Genomic DNA, 27,241 nt, shown 5'->3' on the forward strand with positions numbered 1-27,241 from the left:
TGGAGAGATTGAACTTGGCTCTTGCAGTCTCTCCACGTACACCCTTGCTGTGGTTTAATCAGCATGAATATTATAATATAAACAAAAAGCTCTCAAACACATTGCATTAGGGGACTGACTTGTGTCTGTAATGGCTGTGACCTGCAATTTAAAGATGAAATGAAAAGGTAAGAAAGCACCAGACTGAGGGAGAAAAGAGTACATCCTTTACACTACTGGAAAATACAATATACCTACATAAAACAAAGTCAGAAATAATCTTTAAAACCACAAAAGCAATCTACATTGTATTGTCCTTTCAGCAGCTTCCTTTTACAACTTGGACGTCACAGTGTTGAGTCTTCGCTCGCTGGTTTTCTTACTTCTGGAAAGAGCTGTTTATATTCACAGATGCTGCGGTGTATAATGGAGCATGCGTATTTTAAATATTTCATCTGAATGGCATTTCTCTTGCTGTGCTCTCCCGCTGTAGTTTGACGGAAATTACAACCAAATAATTTTGTGATAAACACATTTCAGATGGAATTCATAGTAGGTCTTTAAATATTGCTACAATCACTGTGCTGTGGTCAATACATTTAGTTTTCCTGTTACACTGATTTTTATTTTATTATTATTATATATATAACTTATATTATAGTTTATGTTTTTATTTTTTGCATATAATCTGAAAGTCTACAGCTGAAAAATACAAGGTTTTAATGAAGATAGATATAGGTTAGTAGTTGAATTCTCATATTTTTTTCCATCCTTACATATGAAATATTTTTGTTAGGCTCGTAAGGATCTTATCAGAATATGTACAAACAAATAAACAGATAACAGACTTATTTAACACAACTGTGACGAATAAAATTCCCAATGCCTTTGTTCTATTTAGGTTTACAGTCAACCTACTCAACACCAGCGCAGAGTCACTGTCACAGCTAAATGCAATGCAGCCGTTATTGATCTGATTACATCTGTATTTAACAAGTCCAAGTGTCTGCTGTGAGTAAGGTCCACTGATTAAAGGTATACTAGGAAAAGTGAGGTAAAAAGGAGAGGGAGTGATTATATATTCAGTGAAATATACTGTTATTAAACAATTGGATGTGTTTGTATATCGTGGTTTTATTATTAATTATATAATAAGTTTTTTGTTTTGTTTTTCAAGCCGTATGTTTACACTTTGAGACAAATTTGTGATTTGGGGTATTAATTATAATAAAACCAACTCCACTATTGATTTTTTTATGTATTTGTCGCCATACATTCTATAATCTCCTTAAATAATTTAACACACACGATCATGTGTTGATGTTATAATGCAAAAGGTTTGCTCATCCCATCTTATTTAGGCAAGATGCAGGATAACCAGTCTACACACTGCTAGAACCATACTGGTCTGAAAAGCAATGCACTGCATATTCAATTCAAACAGACACATTTTGACAATAGACACATCTTGGGCTCCATAATGTAGTGCTTTACGTGCTCCCCTCCAAGAACAACACAGTAAATATCCTGTTTGAGAGCCCCAGAGAAAAGTGTGCTGCTGGGCCCCTTGTTGATACCAGTACACCACATTGTGGACCTGTCGCCTCCAAGTTCTCATTTTGTTCAATCACCATAGCAGACTACACACAGCAGCTTCAACAGGCCTTTTTCACAGCAGACATGTTGACATGTCGTCGCAGGACATCAACAATGGCTGTATTCCATTTCAGGTGTCCCAGTTCCATGGTCATACTGGCTCTCTGGCTTACTGGGTACTTAAATGGAGAAGACGCTTCATTAATGAGTTACTTTGTGTTTCATTATTGTTTGTTAATATAGTCAGTATACAATTTGTCATTTCCATCATTTTGTCAGTTTCAGTTTTCTGAAACTCAGGTTGGGGCACAAGGGCAGTTGCTTATATGTTTGTTGATCTCGCCTGAAACCATTTTCTCGTTTTGATACAATCAAGAACGTCATTTCATTTCAGTTGCATCCTTGGATGTCTGAATCATTTAGTTGTTTTGCTTCTTTGCAGGTCTGCAGCTGGTTCAATTGAACCTGAACATATTTAGTTCACAAGAGAGATGAAGTCTGACTCCAGTTCCAAGATGCCTGCAGCAACAGGTCCACACTGATACTTCTCTGCACAGATATGGGACAAAATAGCAACACCTACAAAATATGAAAAACATAAAACCTCATGTTATATTTTCTAAAAGTAGAGATTTTTATTTAAACTGCTTTATAGTTGTATTTAAATGCAATGTTACTGAAGTCTCAGTATATTTTTATAAAGCTGTGAAAACACATTGAATTGGATTTGGTTGGCAGATAAAGCCAACTCAAAATAAAGGACTGATCAGCCAGAGAAAACATTTGATCAAGAAATATCTCTTTAGTTCTGTAAAGTGAATATTACATTCCTTTTTGTAAAGTCAAACTTCTGCTAGAAAGACCCTTCCAATAACCCATGAGTGCCCATAATAACCCATAACATCTGAAACAGACCAGTTAGAGAAGCCTTTCTGGTAATGGGTTACAAACCAAGCAGGGTTGATATCACTGTTTTTTATCTTGAACAATGCATTGTATTCTTTAAACGTATTTTTAAGGCAAGGTCAAATCTTGACCTGAAAGGTATCAATTTATTTGGCAAAATTAGGTGGTTTGGACTGAACACGTGACTTCTGGGGCCCCAGGGGGTCGGGGCCGTTGTGTGATGCATCCTGGAGGCGAAGGGAAACAGCAGTTCATCTTCATTTTTCTTCATCTCGTTGCATTCAGAGACCCTTGAGCGCTTCCGCTGTTACATCCTTCTGGCCGACAGAACCCCACACAGAAGAGCAGCGGCCAGTCCCACGAAAAAAAAACCTAAATGTATTCCGACGATGTAGCCCACGTGGCTCTGCAGCGATAAATAAAAGCCTAAACTAGATTCGTCTTCTGCTCCTCTGTTGCCTGGTGAGCGTGAACGCGCCTGGCTCCACGCGCTGCTGAGAGAGAGAGAGAGAGAGAGAGAGAGAGAGAGAGAGAGAGAGAGAGAGAGAGAGAGAGAGAGAGAGAGAGAGAGAGAGAGAGAGAGAGAGAGAGAGAGAGAGAGAGAGAGAGAGAGAGAGAGAGAGAGAGAGAGAGAGAGAGAGAGAGAGAGAGAGAGAGAGAGAGAGAGAGAGAGAGAGAGAGAGAGAGAGAGAGAGAGAGAGAGAGAGAGAGCTGTCGTGGACGCGCCGGCCTGTGTGTTAGTGTGTTGGTTGTGTTGGTGGTGTATATGTGGGAGCAGGAGGAGACACTCTGCAGTGTCTTGGCAGCTGCATTAGAGCATCTCCCCCAGTCCACGATGCCTCCGCGGCCAATGCCCGCCTCCTCCACGTCCTCTTGAAAACAGAAACCGATATGAACTCGTCGGGAAACTGAGCCGGACGCGTACACCAGCTCGCCGTATGCCCCCGAGACGGTCCGGAGCGCTTCATTCACGCACAGAAATCCCGTGACGAGAATTGTTAATGGAAAATGGCGATAGGCAAAGGGTCTTGCAGCATCGTCTGCTTGGTATCTATCCAGTTTATCTTGATTTTCAGCGCATCGTGGCCTGGAGCAGCGGGTCTCACGTTCCCACAGCAGTACACGTAAGTGACGGTTCCCCTGAATGGGAAATAAACCGGGGCTGTGCATGGGAGACAACTTTGTGGCATGGACACTCAGCTATGGTGTCCAGAGACACTTGACTTGTATTTTCTGCTGTTATATAATTTGACAGTGTTGACGATAACATCAATGTAAACGTTGAGTATCTAAAGCCCAGTGCCATGTAAGGTGTAGTCCACACAGTAGGGCATTCATAAGCTGTCTTCAGATCATTTACAGGGATGTATATATATATATATATATATATATATATATATATATATATATATATATATATATATATATATATATATATATATATATATATATTCATACATGAACAATCACATTTTAGTGTCTCCGTTAAACAGAACCGCTAATGTTTTTTTAATCAAGTTGGCCTTTATATCAGACAAAATGTGTAGCATGTGAACAATAATTTAGCTTCTCCATTTACATATGATAAGTTATAGCTTCATGTTTAGGTTATTTGAACATTAAAAGCCTTTTATATAGTGGCACATTGTGTCATATCACATGACTCTCATTACGCTGTTTCTTTTTTATAAAAAAAAAAAAAGAATGAGATCTTTTCTTATTGACACTCTTTACGTTAAAGTTATCATTGAAGGCATATATGATGCTGGTTTTGTATTACCAGTGGCTTATGGTATTTGACGGGAAAAATTACATCTGTGCAGTTTGTGTATGTGTTCCTCCGGCTTTTTTTGTGCGCTAGTATAGCTTTTTCCATGCAGGTTTTCAAGTTGTGTTGTTTTGTAAAAATCCGTGTCTCTCTTGCAACCTCCTGAGAAAATAAACATTGCAGTATTAGCTTCTATACTGCACACCCAGTTCTTCTAGTAGCCCTACTATGTTACATAGAAGAAGAAAGGTGTGGTTTTGCCTTACATTTCTCTTAAATCCTCTCTCGTTTTCAATCAATCCCGAGCTTAGCTCTTAATTGTTAACCTTTAACCCGTTGCAGTTAAGTACAGCTGACACTTAACTTGAGACTACAGTTATCTAGGCCCACCTCCAGGCTGTGCAATCAGGCTGCTCTGGAGGAATGAACTGGCCAGATGGTCCACTCATCTTCGGGGCACACGTTGAGGGATTTCTAGCCAATCACAACTGGAGATTTACGCTGTATTTACCAATTAGGATTGGGGTCTATAAATCAGGGAGGTGTGGGTGTGTGTATGTGAGTTTTTTTTTATGACGAATTGGGTTATTACAAGTAGGGTTGCTTTCTCAACCGCCTTCTCATCCTTTTCTGCTGTTTTTTCTGCTGACTGCTCCGAAACTGCTATATAGTCCTCTGCCCTGGGTCTCTTCATGTAAGCTAAATGAAGCAGAATCACTACGCTGAAGAATAGCATCTCTTCCCAATTAAGAATTAATACTGCAGCAGTGAAGATTTATTCCCCTTCACCCTCCCTCATTTCGCCCTTTTTACTCCCACCCCTTCTGTCTTGATATTGTCTGTCGACAGACAGACAGACAGACAGACAGACAGACAGACAGACAGATAGATAGATAGATAGATAGATAGATAGATAGATAGATAGATAGATAGATAGATAGATAGATAGATAGACGGTTGGATCGTTAGATAGATATATGGATCGATGGATCGATGTATAGATAGACAGACGGATACATAGATGCATACATAGATGGATAGATAGACAGATAGATAGATGAATAGATTTATATAGATAGATAGATAGATAGATAGATAGATAGATAGATAGATAGATAGATAGATAGATAGATAGATAGATAGATAGATAGATAGATAGATAGATAGATAGATAGATAGATAGATAGATAGAGGAATGGATAAATAGATAAACAGACAGATGGATGGATGGATGGATGGATGGATGGATGGATGGATAGCAACCCTCTCTTCTACCAAATATGTTTATATGACTGCTTAATTGCTTTCCAAGTACGTTATGGAGGAAATGTAATTGCGGCCTGGATTAGATTTACTGGCAAGGCTTTTTCCTATCCAGGAAGTATGACATTGAGATACTTCACAGAGCAGGGCTTTGACACTGGAGATTGGAGTTTGCATCCTGCTTTGAACATTTACTTTTTTGGTTAATGCTATATCAAAACAACCTCCCCCCTCCCTCCCTGATTAATCTCGTGGTTCTCTTCCTGTCAAACGAAGTTTGACAAGATTCATTCTAACAAGCTGACATGGAAAGTGCAAAGTTTTTTATCAGGGAAGGAAAAATAGCAGCTGGTGGTGCTCATCCAGTATCATTGAGTCAAATCTGAGATATGACAAAGGCCTGTCACGCTCTCGAGATCACTACCAGTGTGAGCGGGAAAGCCTTGTGTCTTTTGTGTATTTGTTTTTGCGAAGTATTTAGTGTTTTACATTTACACCGCAGTAACTTGTGAGGAACAGACATAAAAAGAAACATAGTTCATGTTCTAGATAATGTTACATCTAGATAATGTTACATCTAGATAATGTTAATTTGATAAATCTGTTAAATTTGCTTGCTTTTATCTTCTAAATGGATGCATGGAAGAAAATGTTTCAGAACCACTGGATTAATCACTATAGTAAAAATAACAAACAGGGAAGATAACGGCTTCAAAAAGCCCAATGGGAACTCTTGAGATGTTTTGTGGTCTGTGATCAGCAGACCAAACCTCAAATGTAATCAACTTAAAATGAGGGGAGCAGCAGATATTCACACTTTCTTTGCTTCATAACTGCAAAAAAAATATTTATTTCGTTGTCTGCGGTGGATTAGTTTCCTGTTGATTAACTAATATATTAATCTTCTGTTGATTTCAGCATGAATTTTTGATAAATGCTTACATTTTTAGTACATAAGATGTTTATCATGTCCACCATATTAGTTTAGTGTTTTAGGTAGATAGATACTTTATTAATCCCCAAGGGGAAATTTGTTGTCATAGTAGCGCCCAACACTTTACAGAACCAAATGGAATAAACTAAACACACAAAATAAAATAAAATATAAGAACAGTGATGACAAATATATAGGAAATAAAGAATACAAAAATACATATATATATATATATATATATATATATATATATATATATATATATATATATATATATATATTTATATATATATATATATATATATATATATATATATATATATATATATATATATATACAAAAATATATATTTGTATATATATATATACACACACACACACACACACACACTATGGAGTGCTAACATTAGCTGCTTACCACATAACATAAAGTACAGCTGATGCCAATGGAAAGATCATTATCCTCTAGGCATTTGGTCAAAAACCAAAGTTTTGGTTTACAGTATAGATCACAATTCATCTGTAGAGGGCCACAAATGTCTGAAAAGTTGTTGAGACTTCATTTAAAACCACCAATGTAAAGCTTGTGATGGCACCCGATGAAAAGTCAAAGGATCAACAAAGTCATAAGATTCATCCTCTGGGGACATAACATGAAAAATGAGTTACTCCAGTTATTATTTAGATAGATAGATAGATAGATAGATAGATAGATAGATAGATAGATAGATAGATAGATAGATAGATAGATAGATAGATAGATAGATAGATAGATAGATAGATAGAAAGCTGTAAATGTCTCCTCTGCTTCTTATACTCCACCTATTGCATTGCTGCTCCACCCTCTCAACCTCTCGCTCTCTCTGAGTGAATATAGGTCACATCACATAGTGCTTCTCTCTATCTAATCCCAAGGGTGTGTGAGTATAGCAGGTAACAGAGTAGAGGCACAAGTGTGCAGCGCTGTTCAGCCGCTTCATCGCAGCATTGCGATACAGAGTTTTCTGATGTCCCACAGGGCTCAGGAGGAGAGGAAATGGAGCACACACTAAAAAAACTTGGGACTGTGCTTCAGCTGCACTGACTCACCCGGTTAAAGCTGCTCTGTTGTTCTGTGGGCTACAGTCATGTAACAAACCTGATTTATTCACACAAAGGAATTCTACAATTTTAGGTGTCAACTAAAATAAAATTAACTTTTGCTACATTTTCATAACATGAGCACTATGTATGGATAACGTGGGTTTATGATGCGATTGTGTTCACATACTTCTCACAATTTAAATCAGTCTCTGATTCTGATACAATTCACTTTTTGTCAAATCCAGCAAATATATCCCCTCAGGATGCACCAATCCAACTTTTTCATTGGTAATACCAATATCTGGGCTTTGGGTATTGATTGGCCAATACCAGAGTCTAATTTATAAGCTGTATGCCTCAATGTGTGGAAGAGACTGAGACTTAAACATTGCTTTACTAAGTTTGTAAAACAAAATGTAACAAATAATGCTTATATATATATATATATATATATATATATATATATATATATATATATATATATATATATATATATATATGTGTGTGTGTGTGTGTGTGTGTGTGTGTGTGTGTGTGTGTGTGTGTGTGTGTGTGTGTGTGTGTGTGTGATATAATGGCACCTGATACCAGATTGGCACATTGTCCTTGATAGTGGACCCAGCTATGTGAGTCAGTAAAAGGGCAATTTTTGGCACCATTTTTGTACTTTTCATTCATGGGGTTTCTTAATTGTGAGAATCACTATGGCATCCACAAAACGTACATCTGAAAACATAATGGGATTAAAGAGTAACAGAATAAGAATTTATTGAAATCTATCGAATAATCCCAAAATAGCATATGCAAAACCAACTTTCATTTTAAAATTTCTTTTTATCAGCTATGTTTTTATGTTATGATACTTTATAAGAATTGTGTGAAAATTACAAGTTACTGACTCACAATGTATAATGTATATATTGTCTCTGTAATGTATTTTTAAAAGGACTCTGACTGCTGCTGCTCTTTTTTCAAAGCACTTCTCGTTTTAGGTTGAAAATGCTTTCACTTTTAAATAGAGCTGTGCTTGTCAAAGACACTTCGTCAGGCTTTCTATCATATCTTCAACTTTCTTTTTAGAGTCATACTCTTCATGTTGCTGGAGTTAAAGAAAAAACAATAGTTTACATCTCTTCTACATCACTTCTTCACTTGGTTCTTTTCGATCAGAAAGTCAAGCACTGATACTTCTCAGGGTGGTCTATTCATCATCAGGCCGAAAAGTCTTTCACTCGTGTTCAGCTCATAATATAATCAAAAAGCGAGGAAACAAATTACATTCAAATAGGTTTTCACTGTAAAGAGTGTCTTTCTGTGGATCTAGACGGCTGAGTTGAAATTTGTGTCTTGAAAAACAGAGAAGACTTTGATCTGCGATGTTGTCTTATAGCTCTGCTTGGAGGTGAGTCATTGATAATGAGTCGTCTCTCAGGTACTTACATCCAAGGCAATTTTCTGGGGATTGACATTTATCTTCTGGTTTAAACTAATTTAGGTAGGAAGCGCAAATACATCTCTTGTAAAGTCTTTTATAATCCATTTGCCAGGCTTAACATCAGTGAGTGTCCAGCCAGTGAATCATTGAACCAATGCAGTGAGGCAGGTGAACAGAGGAAGATGTGCGTTCTTTCACTGACCCTCAGGGTCTCCTAAAGACAAAGTGCCAATGTCTGGGCTTACAGGGGGTCTAGTTTAGTTCATTTTACTCTTTTAAGGCATATTTTGCATCTTATGTAATTATGTTCCTTGAGGCAAAGGGCATACGCTTCACGATGGTGCTAACGACGTAAGACAGTTGTTCTTATCCTGCAGGATGTTTTGATGGGTTCTGCAGGATTGTGTCTGTGCTGCTTTGAAATTGCAGTTTGGGAGGAGATTATGCAGTTTATCAGTGAGAATACATTTTGGAAGACAAACAGAAACATTTAATATGTTCATCAAAGTGAAAGATCGTGAAATGATCAGTTTAGTGAAGGTGGTTTGATATTGCTTATCAGATGTCCGCTGTTTAGAGTTACATTCATTAGTAACTGTCCTATTTATCAAACAATATTTCCACACAGATGTTTGAATCAGTTAAAGTAGTAGTTGAAAAAGGTTTGGCTCAATACGTCAGGTCTAAACACTGAAATCCCACTTTTTGTGAAGTGGTTAACATTATAAGAAAACTTGATTTCCTCTTGCATGAGTGACTGCTGCCCTAAAGATGGCAGAGAACAGCTGCTGTACTTCCACCTTCCACTTCCACTTTTCATTAGCAGCCCTACTGTGAAAACAGTTGTATAATGAGTTATATATTGAGTTTCTAAAGTCTGGGGAAAAAAAACACTGAAAAAAAGACAGGAAACAAAAATATAATTTTCATTTTTCTATATATTTTTACTCGTAAATAATTAAGCGCAGAAAAACATGAAAGAGCACATTAATAAACAGCCTCATGTTGTTTGCTTTGTCCAACTGCCATCTGACCTCAGCTTGTGTTTAACCATTGATCAAAGACCTTCAGCACTGGTCGCCAGAGTCAAGTATTTTCTGAACCCTTGTTACTCAGTAGCAGCATGTATCTCAACAGTTTTCTTAAGATTAATAATCTCTATAAATTGGACTTTTTCTTGGTAGAATCATCTGCAGTCTCATCAAAACAAGAGAAAATATTCCTCTGAAAATATCTATTTCCCTGACTTTGCAAGAATTTAGTGTTTGTTTTACGCTACCTTTTCACTTTATGTTCCTCTCTGTTAATTCATTGTATAAAAAAATACTGTAATTGGTCATGGAGGAAATAGATTGTGCTTCTGAAGGAGATACTAAGTTCATGCATATTAAACAATTCCAGTTTAGTTTTCTGCACATGCAGGTTTAAATGCAAAAGTATCAAAAAGCAAAAATATAGTACATCCTATTCAAATGGTCATCAAGCTGCTTCTTTGACTTCCTCTTTTTATATGTTTCATAGTAGAGGCCCTGCATTGGTTTGCGTGGGCTGGGAGGGAATTGGCTGCTGGAACCACATGTGCTTATAGTGCTGCGTTGGAGTTGACGTTTAACATAGTAGTGCTGATACTGCTGAGTGCTGATGCTCCTGTTAAATAGCCAGGTACCCAAACCTTTCATTCAGTACAGCTTCCTCTTTTTAGCAGTGGTTCACAAAAATAAATCTGTGTTGGTGCTGGCAGTCCTCCATCATCGGGCGCAGTGGTTGTTGTCGATATCACTGGTGTTTCTGCTGCTGACTTTGATGTATTTGCAACACAACTGGACTGTTTCACAAGTGTGGAGACTATCTTTAACAAATACAGCTCATGTTACAAAACACTGCAGAATTGTTGAGACAAACAAAATCAAGAGGATCAATTGTGGGAGCAAATGGGTGAGACTGACCCCTGTCAGTATGGGATGAATATCTAATAAAAACTACAAAATTTGATAATGTGTTTTATTGTCATACTACAAATTTGGTAAAAAACCAAATTATGCAAAGACATCTCTGTCAGCAACCCCAAAAAATACTTTGAATTTGTGTTCCTACTGAGCACACAATTCACACACACAAATGCATATTTAAGCCATTGATAAAAGATTAATTTAAAGCTCTTTGTTTCATTAGCAAACAGAACTAAAAGAGCTTGAGTATTGGACTGACATTCACCCGGTGGTCAGGAACACAGCTCCAATTGAATACAAATGTTGCTCTGTAACTGCTTGTTGTGTGAATAAAAAACAGATTGCTAAGTGTTTGCCATCTTCATTTAAAAATATATGTCAGTGCTCATAAATTACAGGGATTGCAGTCTCGCAGTTTGTGGGCGATTGTGACGACCGTAGCACAGTGGTAAAGCAGGGTCCTTCAATCAGGGTATCGGCGGTTTGATCCCCGGTTCCTAGTCCATGTCGATGTGTCCTTGGGCAAGTCACTTAACCCTCTAAATTGCTCCCGTTCCCTATATGTTGTATGAATGTTATTCCTGATAGTCAGGTGGCACCCAGCGTGGCAGCCCCTCCCATCAGTATGTGAATGGGTGAACATGACAAGAAGTGTGACAGACCTTTTGGGTGGTCGGAAAACTAGATTGGACTCATAAACTTTGTGTTCACCTGATAAACCTCTGCACCGGCCCTCTGCTCTGCCCCACGCAGCCTCTTCTGTTTACTTCTCATTATTTCTTTATTACCTTAAATATTTTGTTGTTTGTTTTTGTTTGCGCTTGTCTTCACGTTTGTGTTCTGTTGCGTCTGTTATTGTCTATTGTGTAAAGCGTCTTTGTGTACTATGAAAAGCGCTTTACAAGTTGAAACTACTATTATTATTATTGTTTTAACAAAAACAGAACATTTAAAAAAACCAACATTTTATTACAGTTTATTGTCTCAAGAACAGCTTCACAAATCTAGTTCTTCACGGCTTCAACATCCATGAGCCATTTTCATGACTGCTCTTCACGAGTATAGCTGTAACTGTCTTGATATTCAGCATTTTCAACCATAATTTGTTGACAGAGACTGTTAAACTACTCCGTTGTAGAGCCACACATATATCTCTCCTTCCTTGAAATGCCTCTGCTGTTGTTACTCTTCACGCTCACAACACAGTGGATGTTTTATTTATCCTGCCTCATTAGTTGCTCTATTTTGGGAGCTGCAAGAAATTCCAGTCTCATCAATTGAGCTTGGCTGTCGGAGCAGGTTTTAAGAACTGTTTACATACTTAGTATATAATAATGATGTGGCAAATTGTATATTTTTCTTTTCTCCGGAAACATCCTTTCACAGAATTATGACGATGAGTCAACAAAGCTGATTGGGAAGCATTACTTACATTTCAAGGCTTACTTTCAACCACAGCCTGTTGTCAAAGTTTCTTTATTCCTATTGTCACTCAAGGAATTTAGAAATTCAGCGCTGAATTAGTGGAAACTGATATTGTATCAAAGAGATGAACAAATGTGAGATTTTCTTTCCAATGTGTGAAATTCTCAGACATGATCAGTTTCTTTTTTTTCATCCTTCAAGTTTTCCTGTTCACGTCTCTTCATAGGAAATCGGCCTGATCACTGGTGCTTTATTATTAGTGTTGACTGCAGTACAGAGGCATATATTTCATTTATTTTTAGTACATCTTGAAACAATATTTATATAACTTTTAATAAAAGCCAAAAGAAGTAGAGATATTAATGTTTGTTAGTTTTTGTTTACTGAAGCAAGTTGTTGTAACTTGTGTTAATCCATGCACCGGTACCGCAACACAAAACAAACACACACACACACAAACACACATATCTTTTTCATTGTTTGTGTTGTGTGACAGCCTCTGATGTTTATCCACAGGATAATGCACTGGGCCAAGCGTATCGAACAGGAGATTGACCGAGTCTTTCAGCACATCACTGGCGCTCAGCAGTTGAAAGGGGTGAGTGTGTCGCTCTCTTTGTATAGTACACATTGCTGCAGTAACTCAACAAGAAGAGCTCAGCATGCAAACTAGCTGTAAATCCAATAAGTTAAATAGCTAAAGCAAGAAAACAATTTACCTTCAGTGGTTTTCTGCAACTCTTTTCGGAGATATGAGTAACCAATAACACAGATTTAGTTTTCCCTTCACAGACAAACTCTTTCTAATAGATTTTTTATTCATCAGAATTCTTAATGTATGCTCTGTTTTGCCAAATTTTGCTGGCACTTTGTGTATTGTTTGCAATAATTATTAATCTTGACACGTTGCACAATTCCTACGAAGCGAAAAAGATGCCTGAACGCCTACAGTGATCAGATTTAGAGTATCTAGTATTATATTACATGAAGTCATGAGCTTAGTAACACCTACATTCATGAATACTAATTCAGATCTTTCATAAGATGATCCTGTCATGTATGTGTTATTTGTTACTGATGGAACAATTTGTGAAGTGTTTGCTTTGTGTTTATGCAGCGTTATCATTCATCAAGCTCTCAATCAGATCCATTTTACACTAGATTTTGTATTGCTTCCATTAAGGTAATCTGATATTTGGCTCTCTGCAGTGACCTGATTTCTAAACTTAGATACCCTGTAAATGAGACTCAGTGTTTACAATTCTAAAGTGTTCGGCATGGATTTTAGAAGTCACGTGGCAGACAAAACTACTTTTTTTAGGATATCTCATAACTCATAAAAGTGAGAATTCTTCTTTGTTTTTGTGATCTTTGTGAACGGGCCTTTTAGGTCTCTAAATATCATCTTTCAAAGAGGAAGGGAGCTGATTATTTGTGTTTGTATACATGAATGGTTTTGGCATTCTTGTGTAGAAAATAATTTAGAGCTGAAACAATAACGTGATTATTAGATTAGGCGATCATCTGAAAATTAATCCTTTTTTTGGAATTCATTAATTGTTCAAGCTAAATTGCAAAAAAAAAAAAAAAATGTGGACGATCTGAACAAGTGCATACAAACTGGGGTTTAGACTATTGCCTGCGTCTAAATGTAAAATGGCCTATTTTCCCCTTATTTGTCGCAGTGATCTGGTTTCTTGTGTGCAAGTAAACAAAGTAATGTTGGGAATATATTGCATACTCAAATTCATGAGGATATCAACATCTACGTATGTCCATTAAGTTATCAAGATTATTTTGCTTCCTTCATGTAACGGGGCTGTGAAAAAGTGGCTGTCCCTAAGAAAGCAAATGCCAAAAAAACAGACCAACGATCATCAGTAGGGGGCAAGAGAGCCCTGCTCTGTGAAGATGTGTGGGGGCGTTCCCTCAGCGGAGGCCAGCGGCACGTGTCCTCTCTGTTTGTGTCACAGCAGAGCAGATGGTCAGCCGGCAGCCTGCAGTAATGCCTTGATGTGATACTCACTTGTTCATTCAGCCCTCATTAATCTCTATGTTCCTGAAACACTCTGAATCTGTTAAAGAAATTGTTTCTCTCTGCCCAGAAAGCTGAGTGCATCTTGTCTTCTCGAGGAAAAGCGTGTAACTTTAATGAAACACAATGTTCTATTTCACAACCGATGCAAAGCTGCAATTTTACATTTGCAGATACTTTTGCTGGCCACCGTGGTACAGTCCAGCTCTACATCAGTTTTTTTTTACCACTTAGACAGTTTTTGATAGTGATGTTTTTCAATGAAATCCCTCCCATTTTTGCATTTCCTTAACAAGAGCTGATTATCTCGAGGTTTAGGAAAAACTGTGCTACTAAATAAAAAACACTTCAACACCCCGTTTACTATTTGTCAAAATAAAAAGGCTACAGCCTTACTGGCCTTCTTCTTAGGTACAGAAGTATTTAAAGAATGTTAACAACAGCCCGCTAATACGCTCACAATGGCAATGCTAACACGTTGTACTCTCAGACAGCAGTTCAGAGAAACACCCTGTTCATTACTGTGTTCCCATCTGTGCTGCTTAAGCCAATAAAGCATCTGGTCAGTACACAACTTGACTGATGTCTTGAAGTGCATTTGGTGAAGTCCATTTATAGAGACAGTGTTATGCAGCAGGCAGGCTTGCTAAATATATTCATCCAGGTCATTGTCTACATCTTCTCTCTGATGTATTAGCTCTTAAGGTAGAGAGTCTTATGGCCTTAAATACACCAGACAGCAAGCTTGTAGCAAGAAAATGTTGGTGTTTTGTCTGCTGCATACCTGTTCATGATAAACCTCTTGAACACCCAATCATCATGGTTCTTACATGCAATAATATGCAGCTGAAGAAAATGTTTGTCCAGTTATATATTGCTGGCAAAACCAAGCTTATAATAAAAGGTGTTGTTTGTTTTTGGAGAGGTCTGGATGTGGGCAACTGCCAACTAAAGCTATGAAAGTTACTCGTTGTGCTCCTGTTTAAGAATAGATGTGCTCTGAGCAAACAGGCAGTATTTCATGCCAAAAAGCACCAAACTTTTTCTAGGAAGTCGTAGAAATTAGTTTGAAACAAAAAAGTCACTCAGACATTTGCTGCTTGGTGTCATTCCCCGATGTCTTCTGATGACCCATAAAGTTCTAAGAAATCATAAGGAATACTTTGTGAGCATGTTGAAAGGCCACATTTCAGAAGATAACTGTGATGCGTGGTCTAATTTAACTTCAAGTCCTCAGGGAAAGGGCATTAAGAGCAGAATCTGGGTTAATCTGTAAGCTTGAGACTCAAGCCTGAACGTAATGAAAAAGTCAAAGTCCGTTTTTTTACACTTCATTAACATAGATTTTTGACATCTTGTGGTTTCTATGGATTGTACGCTGCCCGTTTATTTGTCATCTTTGAGGTGAATTGAGAACATTAAATAAACCTCAATCTCACTAACTTCACTGGAAGACATTATTGGCTGAAAAAACAAAGCTGACTAACTAAATAGTCTGTCATTTTGGTATGGAATTCCAGTAATGTGATTCTTCTGTGAAAACTTGGTTCAAAGACAACAGACATTGTGTGTGAATAGATCACATGAAAGGATCCAGATTTAGATTTGGATGAACGCACAAACACAACAAGTGACTGTTCCCATGTGTCCTCAGTATTCAAATATAAGAAGGATTCGCTTTTGCAAATTCATGACTTTTTGGATTTTTAGTGTTATTTTCAGGACTGTTCTGAGATTTTGAGCTTCAATCTTCAAACAGATTTGTAAATCATCATTTTCAAAAAAGATCACACAGATACAGCCCATAACAATCAACTGCCTTAATGATAATACAGGATTATGTAAAGTAATTTTAGGCAATATGTCAAAGGTTACAAATTGTCAACAGCATGGGAAGTAGGTCAGCAGAAAAAGATTTAATCGAAGAACTATTCAGTCGTTATTGCTCTTACATTTTTTACTTTTTCCATGAAAAATGTACAGATATACAATGAAGAAAGACGACGGTTTAGTCTGGTGAAGAATCAGCCTCGGAAGATTGTGGAGAAGGTGGCCTCAGATATAGAGAAACTCCTGGCTAAGAAGCGCAAAGCGCTCGATGTAAGTATATTATTTCTGACAAGTATGAAATCCTTCATTGATACAACTGAAAATAGATTTTTTTAATCTGCGACTTATTTCTTCTTGTGTTATTAACTCTACATGTTTTTTTCTGCAAATGAAGTGATCACTCTCTGAAATACATTGTTCAGTCATGTGATGGTACTTGCACCTCTGTGTTTCCAACATGTAGAGGTTAGCCAGTGAAGCAGAGCGGCTCCAGCGAGAGCATCTATGGCAGGATGGAATCAAGGTAAAGTCTTAAATAACGTGATATTTAAAGTTAAAATAATGCATTTGTAAATTCTGACCACAGTTAATATTACATGGACTATCGTCAGTATAACTGAGAGCCTTTGATAAAAAGGCAACACTATCTGACCAGTATGATTGACAGCCCTTTACTTTTATCATGTACGCAAACTCCCCAAACTTTTATTTTCTAATATAGTGGAAACATTGCGCAGTCAAATTTAACCACTGATGTAAATTCAAACCAGATGGGTCGGATGTCTTCAAGCACTGTGAGTCTAAATGGGACAACCTGGGAGAGACAGAACATTTCCGATCCCCCAGCGCTCAGCTGGGTGAAACAGATGACCGAGTGCACTCAGTGTGCAGTTCTGTTGAGTCCTCCACACGTTGGCATTCCACGTTACCACTCGGCCGACTTAATTTGCCTAACAAAATGAGGTGGGGTTAACCTCATCCTCTCACATGGCCTCTCACAAACCATGTTTTTACATGTTTGAGCCCAATCATTGAAAATGGTGTAGACTTTTAAATGTTGTCACTTTCCAAAACATGTATTCTAAGCATGTGTTTCTAAAGGTTTTTCTGGCTGAAGAAGAAGGAGATTACCACTCTTGTGTTTACCCGCGAAATATGAATTCTGGTTAATTTAACTTAGCGCTAACTTGTATTTGTCCAAAGGTAACGTCTGCTCCCAGGAGTAAGAGTCACATTACAATACCTTCCTTTTTATTGAATCTGAAATCATTTTTATTCAAGCATTGTAAGATTGCCAAGATTCCCGCGACTAAATATTTTTCATGAAATCAATGTAGACATTTTCTAGAGGATGGAAATAGTGGTCGAAGGATGGAAATAGAGGTCGACCTTCTCTGGACTAACTGATAAAAAACACTGGCTGGTAATGTCCAGATGTTTTCAGCCGTATTACTCACCAGAAGAAGACAAATAGTTGTCAGAAAGACATGTCATACATATTATGTGAAATGTGATATAGGCTAAGGCGCTTTTTGGAGATAAGATTTGGTAATCTTATAAAAGATAAGCAGTCGAGTAGATGTCACGCTTATTCTGAAGTATGTTCGGTCTCTTCAGAAAGTAAGACTAACAGATGGCGATGCAAGCCCTGCAGCCTGTCTACTGATTCAAATGTGAGAGTACTGATCAGAAAACAAGAGCAAACATTTGGCGGTTACAGCTTCACAAATATAAGAATTTGAGACTTTTCTCTGTTTCATGCCATTGTAAACTAACCATTTTTAAATAAGAAAATTTGAGACATTACTTTGGGATGTGGTCACTTTTGATGCACATTTGTTGGAAGTGTTGCCGTGTTACAGATGGAGTGATAGCTTAATTCATTAAAATTAAATTGTAGCCTACTGCATGTTACTGATAGGTTATGAGCCTGGTCTAAGCCCATAGTCTCTGTCAGTCTAAAAAAAAATGTTTCTATGACTAGTATAACTATTCTCTAATGATATACCAAATGTGACACCTTTATCGTTTTGATTATATGAATTTTGTAACTATTTTTTTTCAAATATTCTACATTCCTTTAATTCATCCTACATTTTCACTCAAACTATTCACAATTATAATTATTTTTTCGTTTGTTTTTGTAAACGGCTCAGGTTATCCTGAAAGACAACATGCATTATGTCCATATTTGAACATTTATTTATTTATCAAAACAGCAACACTTTGGTTGCAATCCTATTGAAGTAGCCACGATGTGTCTCGAGGTCGACCTGACCTGTGTGTACCAATTCGAATGACCAGGACTCCTCATGCTGTTTCACAGTTGTCAACTTTGCAGCCACCTCATGTCTGCATCTGTTTTCTTCTAGGAGCTGGACATGGCTTATTATGACTCCAAGGCAGAGCTGGACTACGTGAGTAAGAGATGTATAAACAGATTGCTTTGCTTTGTTTATATTTGTTGAGGGCATTCGACAGAAAAGTAATTGATGTGTTGTGTCTTAACATTTTATTCAAAAGCAAGTGATTTAGTCATTGTAATAGTGCTGATGAAAAGATGATGGTTAATGTGACATGCATGCTTCCTCATGTTCTAATAGTACTCCATGGATGGAGAAGGAGAGGTGGAAAATCCTTCACACATCAAGCTGGAGTTTGTTTATGATCCAAACTTCAAAAATAATGTCAACTATTCCTACACAGCTGTTCAGATCCCCACAGATATTTATAAAGGAGGCAAGTGAAGTTCTGCTTGTATTATTTATTACTCGGAAAGATGTCAAATGCTAGTGATTTAATTTGATTTATTTTACATATTTTAAGGAGTGTGCTTCATTTAAACTTTTTTCTAATCAGCTCCAGTCATTCTAAATGAGTTGAACTGGACGCAGGCGCTGGAGAAAGTCTTCATGGAGAACAGTCAGGAGGATCCATCGCTGCTGTGGCAAGCGTTCGGGAGTGCGACTGGTGTCACTCGCTACTACCCAGGTAACTTTTAACAACCTGATGTTGAATGCAAATGCTGAGGGAACATTTTAAATGGACAAAACCGATGTGCATAAACAGTATCAATGACAAGGTATTTTTTTCTTTTCTTTCAGCTACACCTTGGAAAGCTCCCGATAAAATTGATTTATATGACGTCAGGAGGAGACCTTGGTACAGTATGCTGCCTAAAACATATTTCCATTTCCGCCTATCACAGGTGCAGTAGATTTACACAGTTGACATACTGCGTCCTTTCTTTTTTTGTCACAGGTACATCCAGGGAGCCTCATCCCCGAAGGATATGGTCATTCTTGTTGATGTGTGAGTAAAACACTGTTCATAAATCTTTTTGAGTTTAGTAATTGGCTAACATGTGAATGTAGCATAGGTCCACTGACAAACAGTACATGCATGTTGCTTCTACTACTTATGTACCTGTGAATGAAAAAACAAACTTACAGAACTGCTACTTTCTTTTCCAGTTTTAATTAAATAATGAAATCCATTTGTGTAGTTTTCCTCAGCCTTGCTTGCACTTCAGTCTCACTCACAAGTGAAAGAGACCATCTATGATATTATTTCACACAAGTGACTTCTTCGTGCTTCTGGTCCTATGGGCCAGCAAATTAGAGAAACACGCCAGACTAAAGTTGAATTGTAGTGGAAAAACAGTGCACCTGTCACTGACTCTGCACCAAAACCAGCTGAGGGTGCAGCTCATATTGCTGATCATGTCTAACAACCTAAAGGTCAAGTTAGAGATAATTCAGACACAAGAACCAAATGTAAATGGTTTGTAGGTGATGGTCCTCTGGAACAGTCTCTAACTGAATTTATGTAATGTAATATAACATGCTAGTTAGTGATGCTGGTAGTGGATTGTGTTAACAAAAGACAGATCATTAAACAGACAGACACAAAAGGAAGATTAATTCACACATGTACCTCTCTGCCAGAAACTACAAAAGCGTATGTTTCTTAAATGTCTAACTATGGATTTTAGCGTAAACCTGATGAGATCAAGTTCTTCTTCTTGTTTCTATGGTCGCACAGACAGCAGAGTGCGTTTTGCTGAGTGTCGTCATACTTATGGTCATGGTCAGCGGTGTATTCAGGTACACAAGAACACAATTAGCAATGAACAATGAAAAGGAATTAGTTTTCACCCATAAGGAAGAAACACTGCTGAATAAGCTATTGGCCTCCAAAGCTGAACATCATTTATTTATTCATTCAGATGTTAGGGTATTAGGATATATTTGCGAATAGTGTTTGTCCGTATTTTCATTTGAGTTGCGTTAAGGTTATTTATGCATATAATTTTAACCGCAAAAACAACCTTAATGCAAGCCCATTTCAAATGGTGTTTGGGAAAAACAGTTCAGTAGCAAACTACATTAGTGTGTTTCTCTGTGGACTGCAAAACACGGGAGAAGGAATTATGAACAAATAGCCACAGAAAAACATTCATCAATGCTGATACATCACTGCGGCAGGGGAAATCATGTCTGTGATTGAACATCTGGAGGATACGTGTGTAAAATCGTCAGCACTGCTGAAGACTTTAGTCGGGCTCATAGAAGCAGTGAGTGTGAACTATTATTAGTGGGAACGCTGCAGCAGTCCAACTATTGTTATCGTCTTCTTTATTCAACTTCTATTTCTTCCGTACGTATTTTGGACATCTTCTCTTCCTTCTTATTTAACAGAAACCATTAAGATTTAGCTCATTAAAGTTAAACATTTACCAAAACATCTTCTATATTTTATTTTTTACCGTGAAAAGTAGATGATTTCACAATCCAACCCTTGCTCTTTTTGTTGAGCTATTATTTCCTCACATATCCAACACTGTTGTGGGGACACAAGTGCACAACTCATTTGCACCAAATGCAAATCCTGGAAATTAGGTCTAAATTAGCAGCACTTTACTCAAATTAACTACATCTGGGCTTCACACTGCACACCTTCCCTTCTCGTAAATTTTTTTTGAAACTGGTTGCTGCATAATTTTGCAGACGTGATTGGGATGAAACTTGTGTTGTTCCTCAGGAGCGGCAGTGTCAGTGGACTCACCCTGAAGCTCATCAAAGCGTCGGTGACAGAAATGCTTGATACTTTGTCTGATGATGACTATGTCAATGTGGCCAGGGTTAGTATCTGCTTGTCATCACTCATTCTATTATTTCACATTTCTTTGTTCACCTGTTACCTTATTTTTATTTTATATATATATATATATATATATATATATATATATATATATATATATATATATATATATATATATATATATATATATATATATATATATATATATATATACTCTTTTATTTTATATGTCTATTTTTTTATTATTTTTAATTTATTAGTTTATTTTACAGGGACAAATGCACACTGATCAACAGTAAAACTAAGTGAGCCAGAGTTAGTGAGAGGCTAATTTTCACCTGCTGTTCCTGGCCAGTTTTTTTTATGGCAGCCTGAAAATAAATTTTCAATAACACGAAACTAATTAATTCAAGATGTATATATAAAACACTAGAGGCACATAATACATAAACACCAAACAAGACAAATGCACATATACACCGAATAAACAGGCAGGACAAACAGTAGACGTTAATGCTTGCACATCTGATTAGAAACGAGCCATTACTTAAGCCTATGTTTGAATGTTTTGTACGTTTTTTTGTTCCTATGTTTGACGGAAGAGCATTCCATGAGTTTGATGAATTAATACAAAATGCAGATTTGCTAAAAGAGCTTGACCTAAATGAAATGACACAATCACCTCTTGAAGCAGATCTTAGAGTGTGTTGTTTAATAAAATTTACTAAGCGAAGGCGGGGCCATACTATATAAAATTTACATTAACCTCAGTTTTTACATATTGAATCCCAAACCGTGTCTGTCATTGTGTTTCAGTTCAACGAGAAGGCCGAGGCCGTCGTTCCCTGCTTCAAACATCTTGTCCAGGCTAACGTGCGCAACAAAAAAATCTTCAAGGATGCAGTGTTGCAGATGCAGGCTAAAGGCACCACTGACTACAAGTCTGGTTTTCATTTTGCCTTCAACCAGCTGTTAAATGTGAGTCACACTAATAATTTACATGGACCTGAGATTATGTCTATAGTAACATCTCCACACAGTTTCACTGCTGTTCTATCTCATTCATCACCCTTTTAAATGTATTTTTCAGAAGACAAATGTTCCGCGGGCCAACTGCAATAAAATAATCATGCTGTTTACTGATGGAGGAGAGGACAGAGCTCAGGATGTCTTCATGCAATACAACTGGCCCAACAAAACAGTTGGTTTCTTCTGGCCATAATAGACACCTTTCACTTGCATCCAGCATGTTTGCATTGTGGCGTCTTGACCATCCTCTAAAAGCTTTTATATCTTTCTCCATTTGTTCCTCCGAAGGTTCGAGTTTTCACCTTTTCTGTGGGTCAACACAACTATGATGTTACACCATTACAGTGGATTGCATGCACCAATAAAGGTGAGTACTTTATTGGTGTTCTTAAAATATACTCCTACAGCCCTTCACTGCTTTCACCTGTATAATCATTACTTTTAGCGATTTAACTACTTCAACGTCTCTGCGAGCTTGCAAACTTGTTTTCATACGCTCGATTTGACCATCCTTGATCCAATTTGTAATACTGTTTGGCTGTTTATTTTGTATAGCCCAAAACCACAAATTTCAAATTAACCTCAGAGGGCTTTATAATCTGTACACATACAACACTTTCTGTCCTGGGACCCTCACATCAGTTCAGGAAAACCTCCCTCAAAAAACCCTTTAATATAACTTGGAGAAAAAGAAAAGAAACATTCAGAAGAACAGAGGAGGATCCTCTGTCAGGGTGGACAGAAGTACAAAAGATGTCATCAGTACAGAATGAACAACATAACAGAGTTACAACTCATTCATTGCATATGGCAGAAATTATTCATATAGTGAGAGTATAGGCATGATAAAAAAAGTTACAACTTCCAAATAGCAGTAACAGTGAATATAGTATAATAATAATATTAATACAATAATTTATAGTATTGGCAGTACTATTTGCAATACAACAAATAATAATGATAATAGCAGGAGGTGTCAGGCTGGACCAGGTTCCAGATCAAACCACGATCCATGGAAACCTGTGAGGCGAGAAAGCAAAGACTCTGAAGAAGGAGCAAAGTTAGTAATGTGCATTAATGGTGCTTGATTTCATACAGAAGGGAAGAGAGAATACAGAAGGGTGGGTGTCAGCAGGGCCATGGCAGGAGGCAGGACAAGGGTCCAGATATAACCCCGATCCATGGAAACCTGTGAGGCGAGAAAGCATAAAGACTCCGGGGAAGAAGAGTCACTAATGGCAGTGACGTCTTGCCATGTATAAAGCATAAAAATAATATCAGCTGAGCAGATACTGTCTAATTAAATTCCTACAATAGCCCCAAATTGTCCATACTTTAAAAAAGTTGTCTGCTGTATATTTAATAATCAATGCTGAGACCGAGGAACAAATATATCAATCACTGTGCCTAATGTACAGTACAGTGCACTGACCCCACTAATGGGGCTGCCTGTCACAGCTGTAGGCCGAGCAGAGCTCGCTCTCACAAGGCTTGCTTTGCTCACGCAGAGGTCACGTCTCGTTCTCCCTCTGAGAATTCCTGTTTGCGAGCATGCTTTTAGCTCGTGCAGGGACGATGACTTAAGCGCACCCAGCAGTTTTCTCTGATTTCGGTTTTTGATATTATTTTAAAACAATTCAAACTGAACAAGTTGTGTCTGAGGAAAACTAAATAGCCGTCTGATTATGTCCAGTTGAAATTTGTTTTTAAATAATTAGGTAACATAAGGTTGTCACAGATCAGTACCTCCAGTAAGTGACAGATAAGACATGCAATCTATGATTTATTTTAGCACTTTATGATACCATTTCTGTTTTTTAAATTAAATTTTTAAATTCTAGTTGACATATTGATGGTCAAATTGGATTACATTGTGGAGCTAAAACTATTAGTCAATTTGAGAAGATAATATAAACTTAATTAATTCCCAGCAGGGAAATGTGGTTGTTGCAGCAGTAAGGAATTCAATGTATACAGATTAAAATAAAGTACATGAACTCAAATAAAAAGATAATAAAAAAGAAACCACACTATATGATAATCAATCAACATCTGTAACCGTTATGATAAATGAGAAATTGCTTAATTATTTTTTTTATAAAAATGCAAAACATCAAAAACTAAATTGTTGGGCTGCTTTTCTCTGTCATACATGATTATTATCTGAATATATTAAAAAAAAACTGTGAAAGTTAAGTGACTGATTGTCTATTAACATCAAGTAAAATCTGAAATATTCATGAGCACTACTCTTGTGTTTTTTCCTGATAGCATCGCTCACACATGCTCTTCTCTCTCTCTCTCTCTCTCTCTCTCTCTCTCTCTCTCTCTCTCTCTCTCTCTCTCTCTCTCTCTGTCTCTCTTTCTCTCTCTCTCTCCTGCCCCCTCTCCCCGTCTTTCTCTCTGTGTGTTGTCTTTTTTCTCTGTTGCTTGCCAGGTTACTATTTTGAGATCCGGTCCATCTGTGCGATAAGGATTAACACCCAGGTGGGTTCGTCTAGTGCCTCTGTCACAGCTGATCTCCGTTCACTGTTTCAAAATCTCCTTGTGGTGGTCACACGCTCTGTAGAAACATCTACTTCCATTAGTGTGCACACCCATTCTCCCTGTGGCCTGATGTTGTAGGTTGTTTTGAAGCTGCAGTCAGTCACATATCTCTTTTGTTTGGTCAGGAATACCTCGACGTGCTGGGGCGCCCCATGGTGCTGGCAGGCAGCGATGCCAAGCAGGTTCAGTGGACGAATGTGTACCAGGATGCTTTGGTGAGACTGCATGACCGTGTTGGCTGTATGTGATTACATATAGTGAATGCACCAAACATACACGCTGAATAATTGATATGTTTTGGGACTCCGTAGGGCCTCGGCATGGTAGTAACTGGGACTATGCCCGTATTTAATCTCACCATGGATGGAAACTCACAGGTATCAAAACTTGTAATTATATGAAAGGTTGAGTGTTTTTTTTTTAACTGGTTACGGTCACTTTCTTTTTTCATTATTTTTAAGGCAGAACGTAGCTTTGTATGATCTTAGATTTCTAAATGACTGCCTTTGAATACACTTATTTGCTTTTGTTGACAAAAGTGAGATGAGTAGATTCATGCCACTCTTATGACTGTACGGTAATATTAAGCTATGTTAAGCTACTGTGATTTAACATTAATACAACTACTGGAAACATGGAGAGACAGCTAGCCTGGCTTTGTTTTAGGTAACACAGTTCACCTACCAGCTCCTCTAAAGTTTACAAATTACCATTTCATATCTTTTTTTCTGGGTAGTATATACAAAACTGAATTGTAAAATCTACAAGTTTTGTTTTGTGTCTGGATATGTGCCTGGACTATTATTTGGCCAGACAAAGTGCCTTCTGAGCTAAGTGTCTTCTGGCTACAGCTACATATTTACTAGACAGAGAGTGGGATCAATAGTCTCATCCAATTTTCAGCAAAAAAGAGAAAAAACATATTTTCCAAAATGTCAAATAAATTGTAAAAAATAGCTGTATGTGTTTTATCTGACCAGAATCAGCTGATATTAGGTGTCATGGGGGTCGACGTGCATCTTGATGAGATAAAGCGACTAACACCACGATACAATGTAAGTAGATCTCATTAGCACTATTATTAGCCATATTTTTTCATAATTTGTACTGACTGATGCAGCACTGCTAATCCTTGCTTTTAATATTATCTGAACAGCTTGGAGCCAATGGATACATATTTGCCATTGATCCAAATGGATATCTTCTCCTTCACCCTAACCTTCAGCCAAAGGTGGGTGTATATTAAACATTATTGAGAAAAAAAACTACTGTGGGTTGAAGGATGGAGGAGGAATATGGGCCATATAGGTTTTTGGGGTTTTCAATTTAGGATTGTTTATATATAGTTTAAAGAAATATGATGATGCTTAACCTGTTCTACGTTTAATGTTATTGTAAATGTGTTTTTCTCACTTGACTCCTCTCAGCCGGTGAACCTCCCTGAGCCTGTGACGCTGGACTTCCTGGATGCAGAGGTGGAGGACAGCAATAAAGAGGAGGTGAGCACTTAGTGGCAAGAGGAACTAAAATGTTTCTGGTGTCAGGCCTTTTTTGTTCCTTGTTGTTTAAAGTTCTTACTGGACCAGTGAACAACATTATCTGCCTTCAGATTATTTGCCAGTCAGTTAACCGAAGGCCCCACATTAAATGTTTTTCAACAAAATAAATGCTTTGTATTTTCATCTTCTAGATCCGGCGACAAATGATTGATGGGCGACCAGGTGAAATGCAGGTCAAAACTCTAGTCAAGTCAATCGAAGAGGCAAGTAAATCCCTTTTTGAATAGCTCTACACATTTCACCTTTTAGTCTGACTGTAGCCGTCATGTAGAGTTCACAAACACAATGATCAGAACTAATCCGGGGTGTGATGAATATGTTTGAACATTTTGACGTATGTCTTTGACAAGCTGTTCCTTATTTGTACGATACATTGTTCATATTATGGACATGGTGACACAGGTACTCTACCACTGCTGTTAAACTTGCTGTTGCCTTATTTATCAGACTTTGACAGTAATGAGCAGCAACTTTCACTATGTATTTTTTTCTAAATAAGTAGTTTAAATATTAGTGTTAAACTCCAAATTTGTATTCTTTCCTTATAAGCTTTTTTGACTATATACATTTCATATAACATTTGAAAAGTTAATCTGAAAATGAATCATCTCGTCGAAAAAACGCCATTTAGCAGTGATACATTTCTCCTCATTATAGTTTAACAACACTAAAACTTGTGTTTACACAAAATATTGGTTTAAGTATGTATATGTTTTATTTTTTTATTTTATTTATTTTTTATAATTAAAAGTTATATATTTTTTTAATAATGTTATTGTTTTTCACAAATACACTACGTG

At 37.3% G+C, this 27,241-nt stretch overlaps 1 protein-coding gene across 2 annotated transcripts in view; it reads left to right on the plus strand.

The window, feature by feature from the left end:
- Positions 1-3,233: 3,233 nt before the first annotated feature.
- LOC137796058 (voltage-dependent calcium channel subunit alpha-2/delta-2-like) overlaps positions 3,234-27,241 on the plus strand; it is a 35,393-nt gene continuing 11,385 nt past the window's right edge. Inside the window, exons 1-20 of one of the 2 annotated variants that reach the window (XM_068593700.1) lie at positions 3,234-3,605; positions 12,855-12,936; positions 16,357-16,473; positions 16,667-16,726; positions 18,576-18,620; positions 18,807-18,942; positions 19,063-19,194; positions 19,308-19,365; positions 19,465-19,515; positions 21,247-21,346; positions 22,123-22,284; positions 22,397-22,507; positions 22,624-22,702; positions 24,773-24,822; positions 25,008-25,097; positions 25,194-25,259; positions 25,863-25,937; positions 26,039-26,113; positions 26,310-26,381; positions 26,573-26,644. In XM_068593700.1, coding sequence (XP_068449801.1) covers positions 3,490-3,605; positions 12,855-12,936; positions 16,357-16,473; positions 16,667-16,726; positions 18,576-18,620; positions 18,807-18,942; positions 19,063-19,194; positions 19,308-19,365; positions 19,465-19,515; positions 21,247-21,346; positions 22,123-22,284; positions 22,397-22,507; positions 22,624-22,702; positions 24,773-24,822; positions 25,008-25,097; positions 25,194-25,259; positions 25,863-25,937; positions 26,039-26,113; positions 26,310-26,381; positions 26,573-26,644 — 1,749 coding nt within the window. In that variant the 5' untranslated portion in view covers positions 3,234-3,489. Of the gene's footprint in view, positions 3,606-12,854; positions 12,937-16,356; positions 16,474-16,666; positions 16,727-18,575; positions 18,625-18,806; positions 18,943-19,062; positions 19,195-19,307; positions 19,366-19,464; positions 19,516-21,246; positions 21,347-22,122; positions 22,285-22,396; positions 22,508-22,623; positions 22,703-24,772; positions 24,823-25,007; positions 25,098-25,193; positions 25,260-25,862; positions 25,938-26,038; positions 26,114-26,309; positions 26,382-26,572; positions 26,645-27,241 lie in introns of those variants that run through there. The other variant, XM_068593701.1, reaches the window with a different exon arrangement.

The sequence above is a fragment of the Clinocottus analis genome, unplaced genomic scaffold (genome assembly GCF_023055335.1).
Source record: "Clinocottus analis isolate CAN_PGR_092001 unplaced genomic scaffold, fCliAna1.0.p SCAF_3, whole genome shotgun sequence".
In the NCBI taxonomy this organism is placed as follows: Eukaryota; Metazoa; Chordata; class Actinopteri; order Perciformes; family Cottidae; genus Clinocottus; species Clinocottus analis.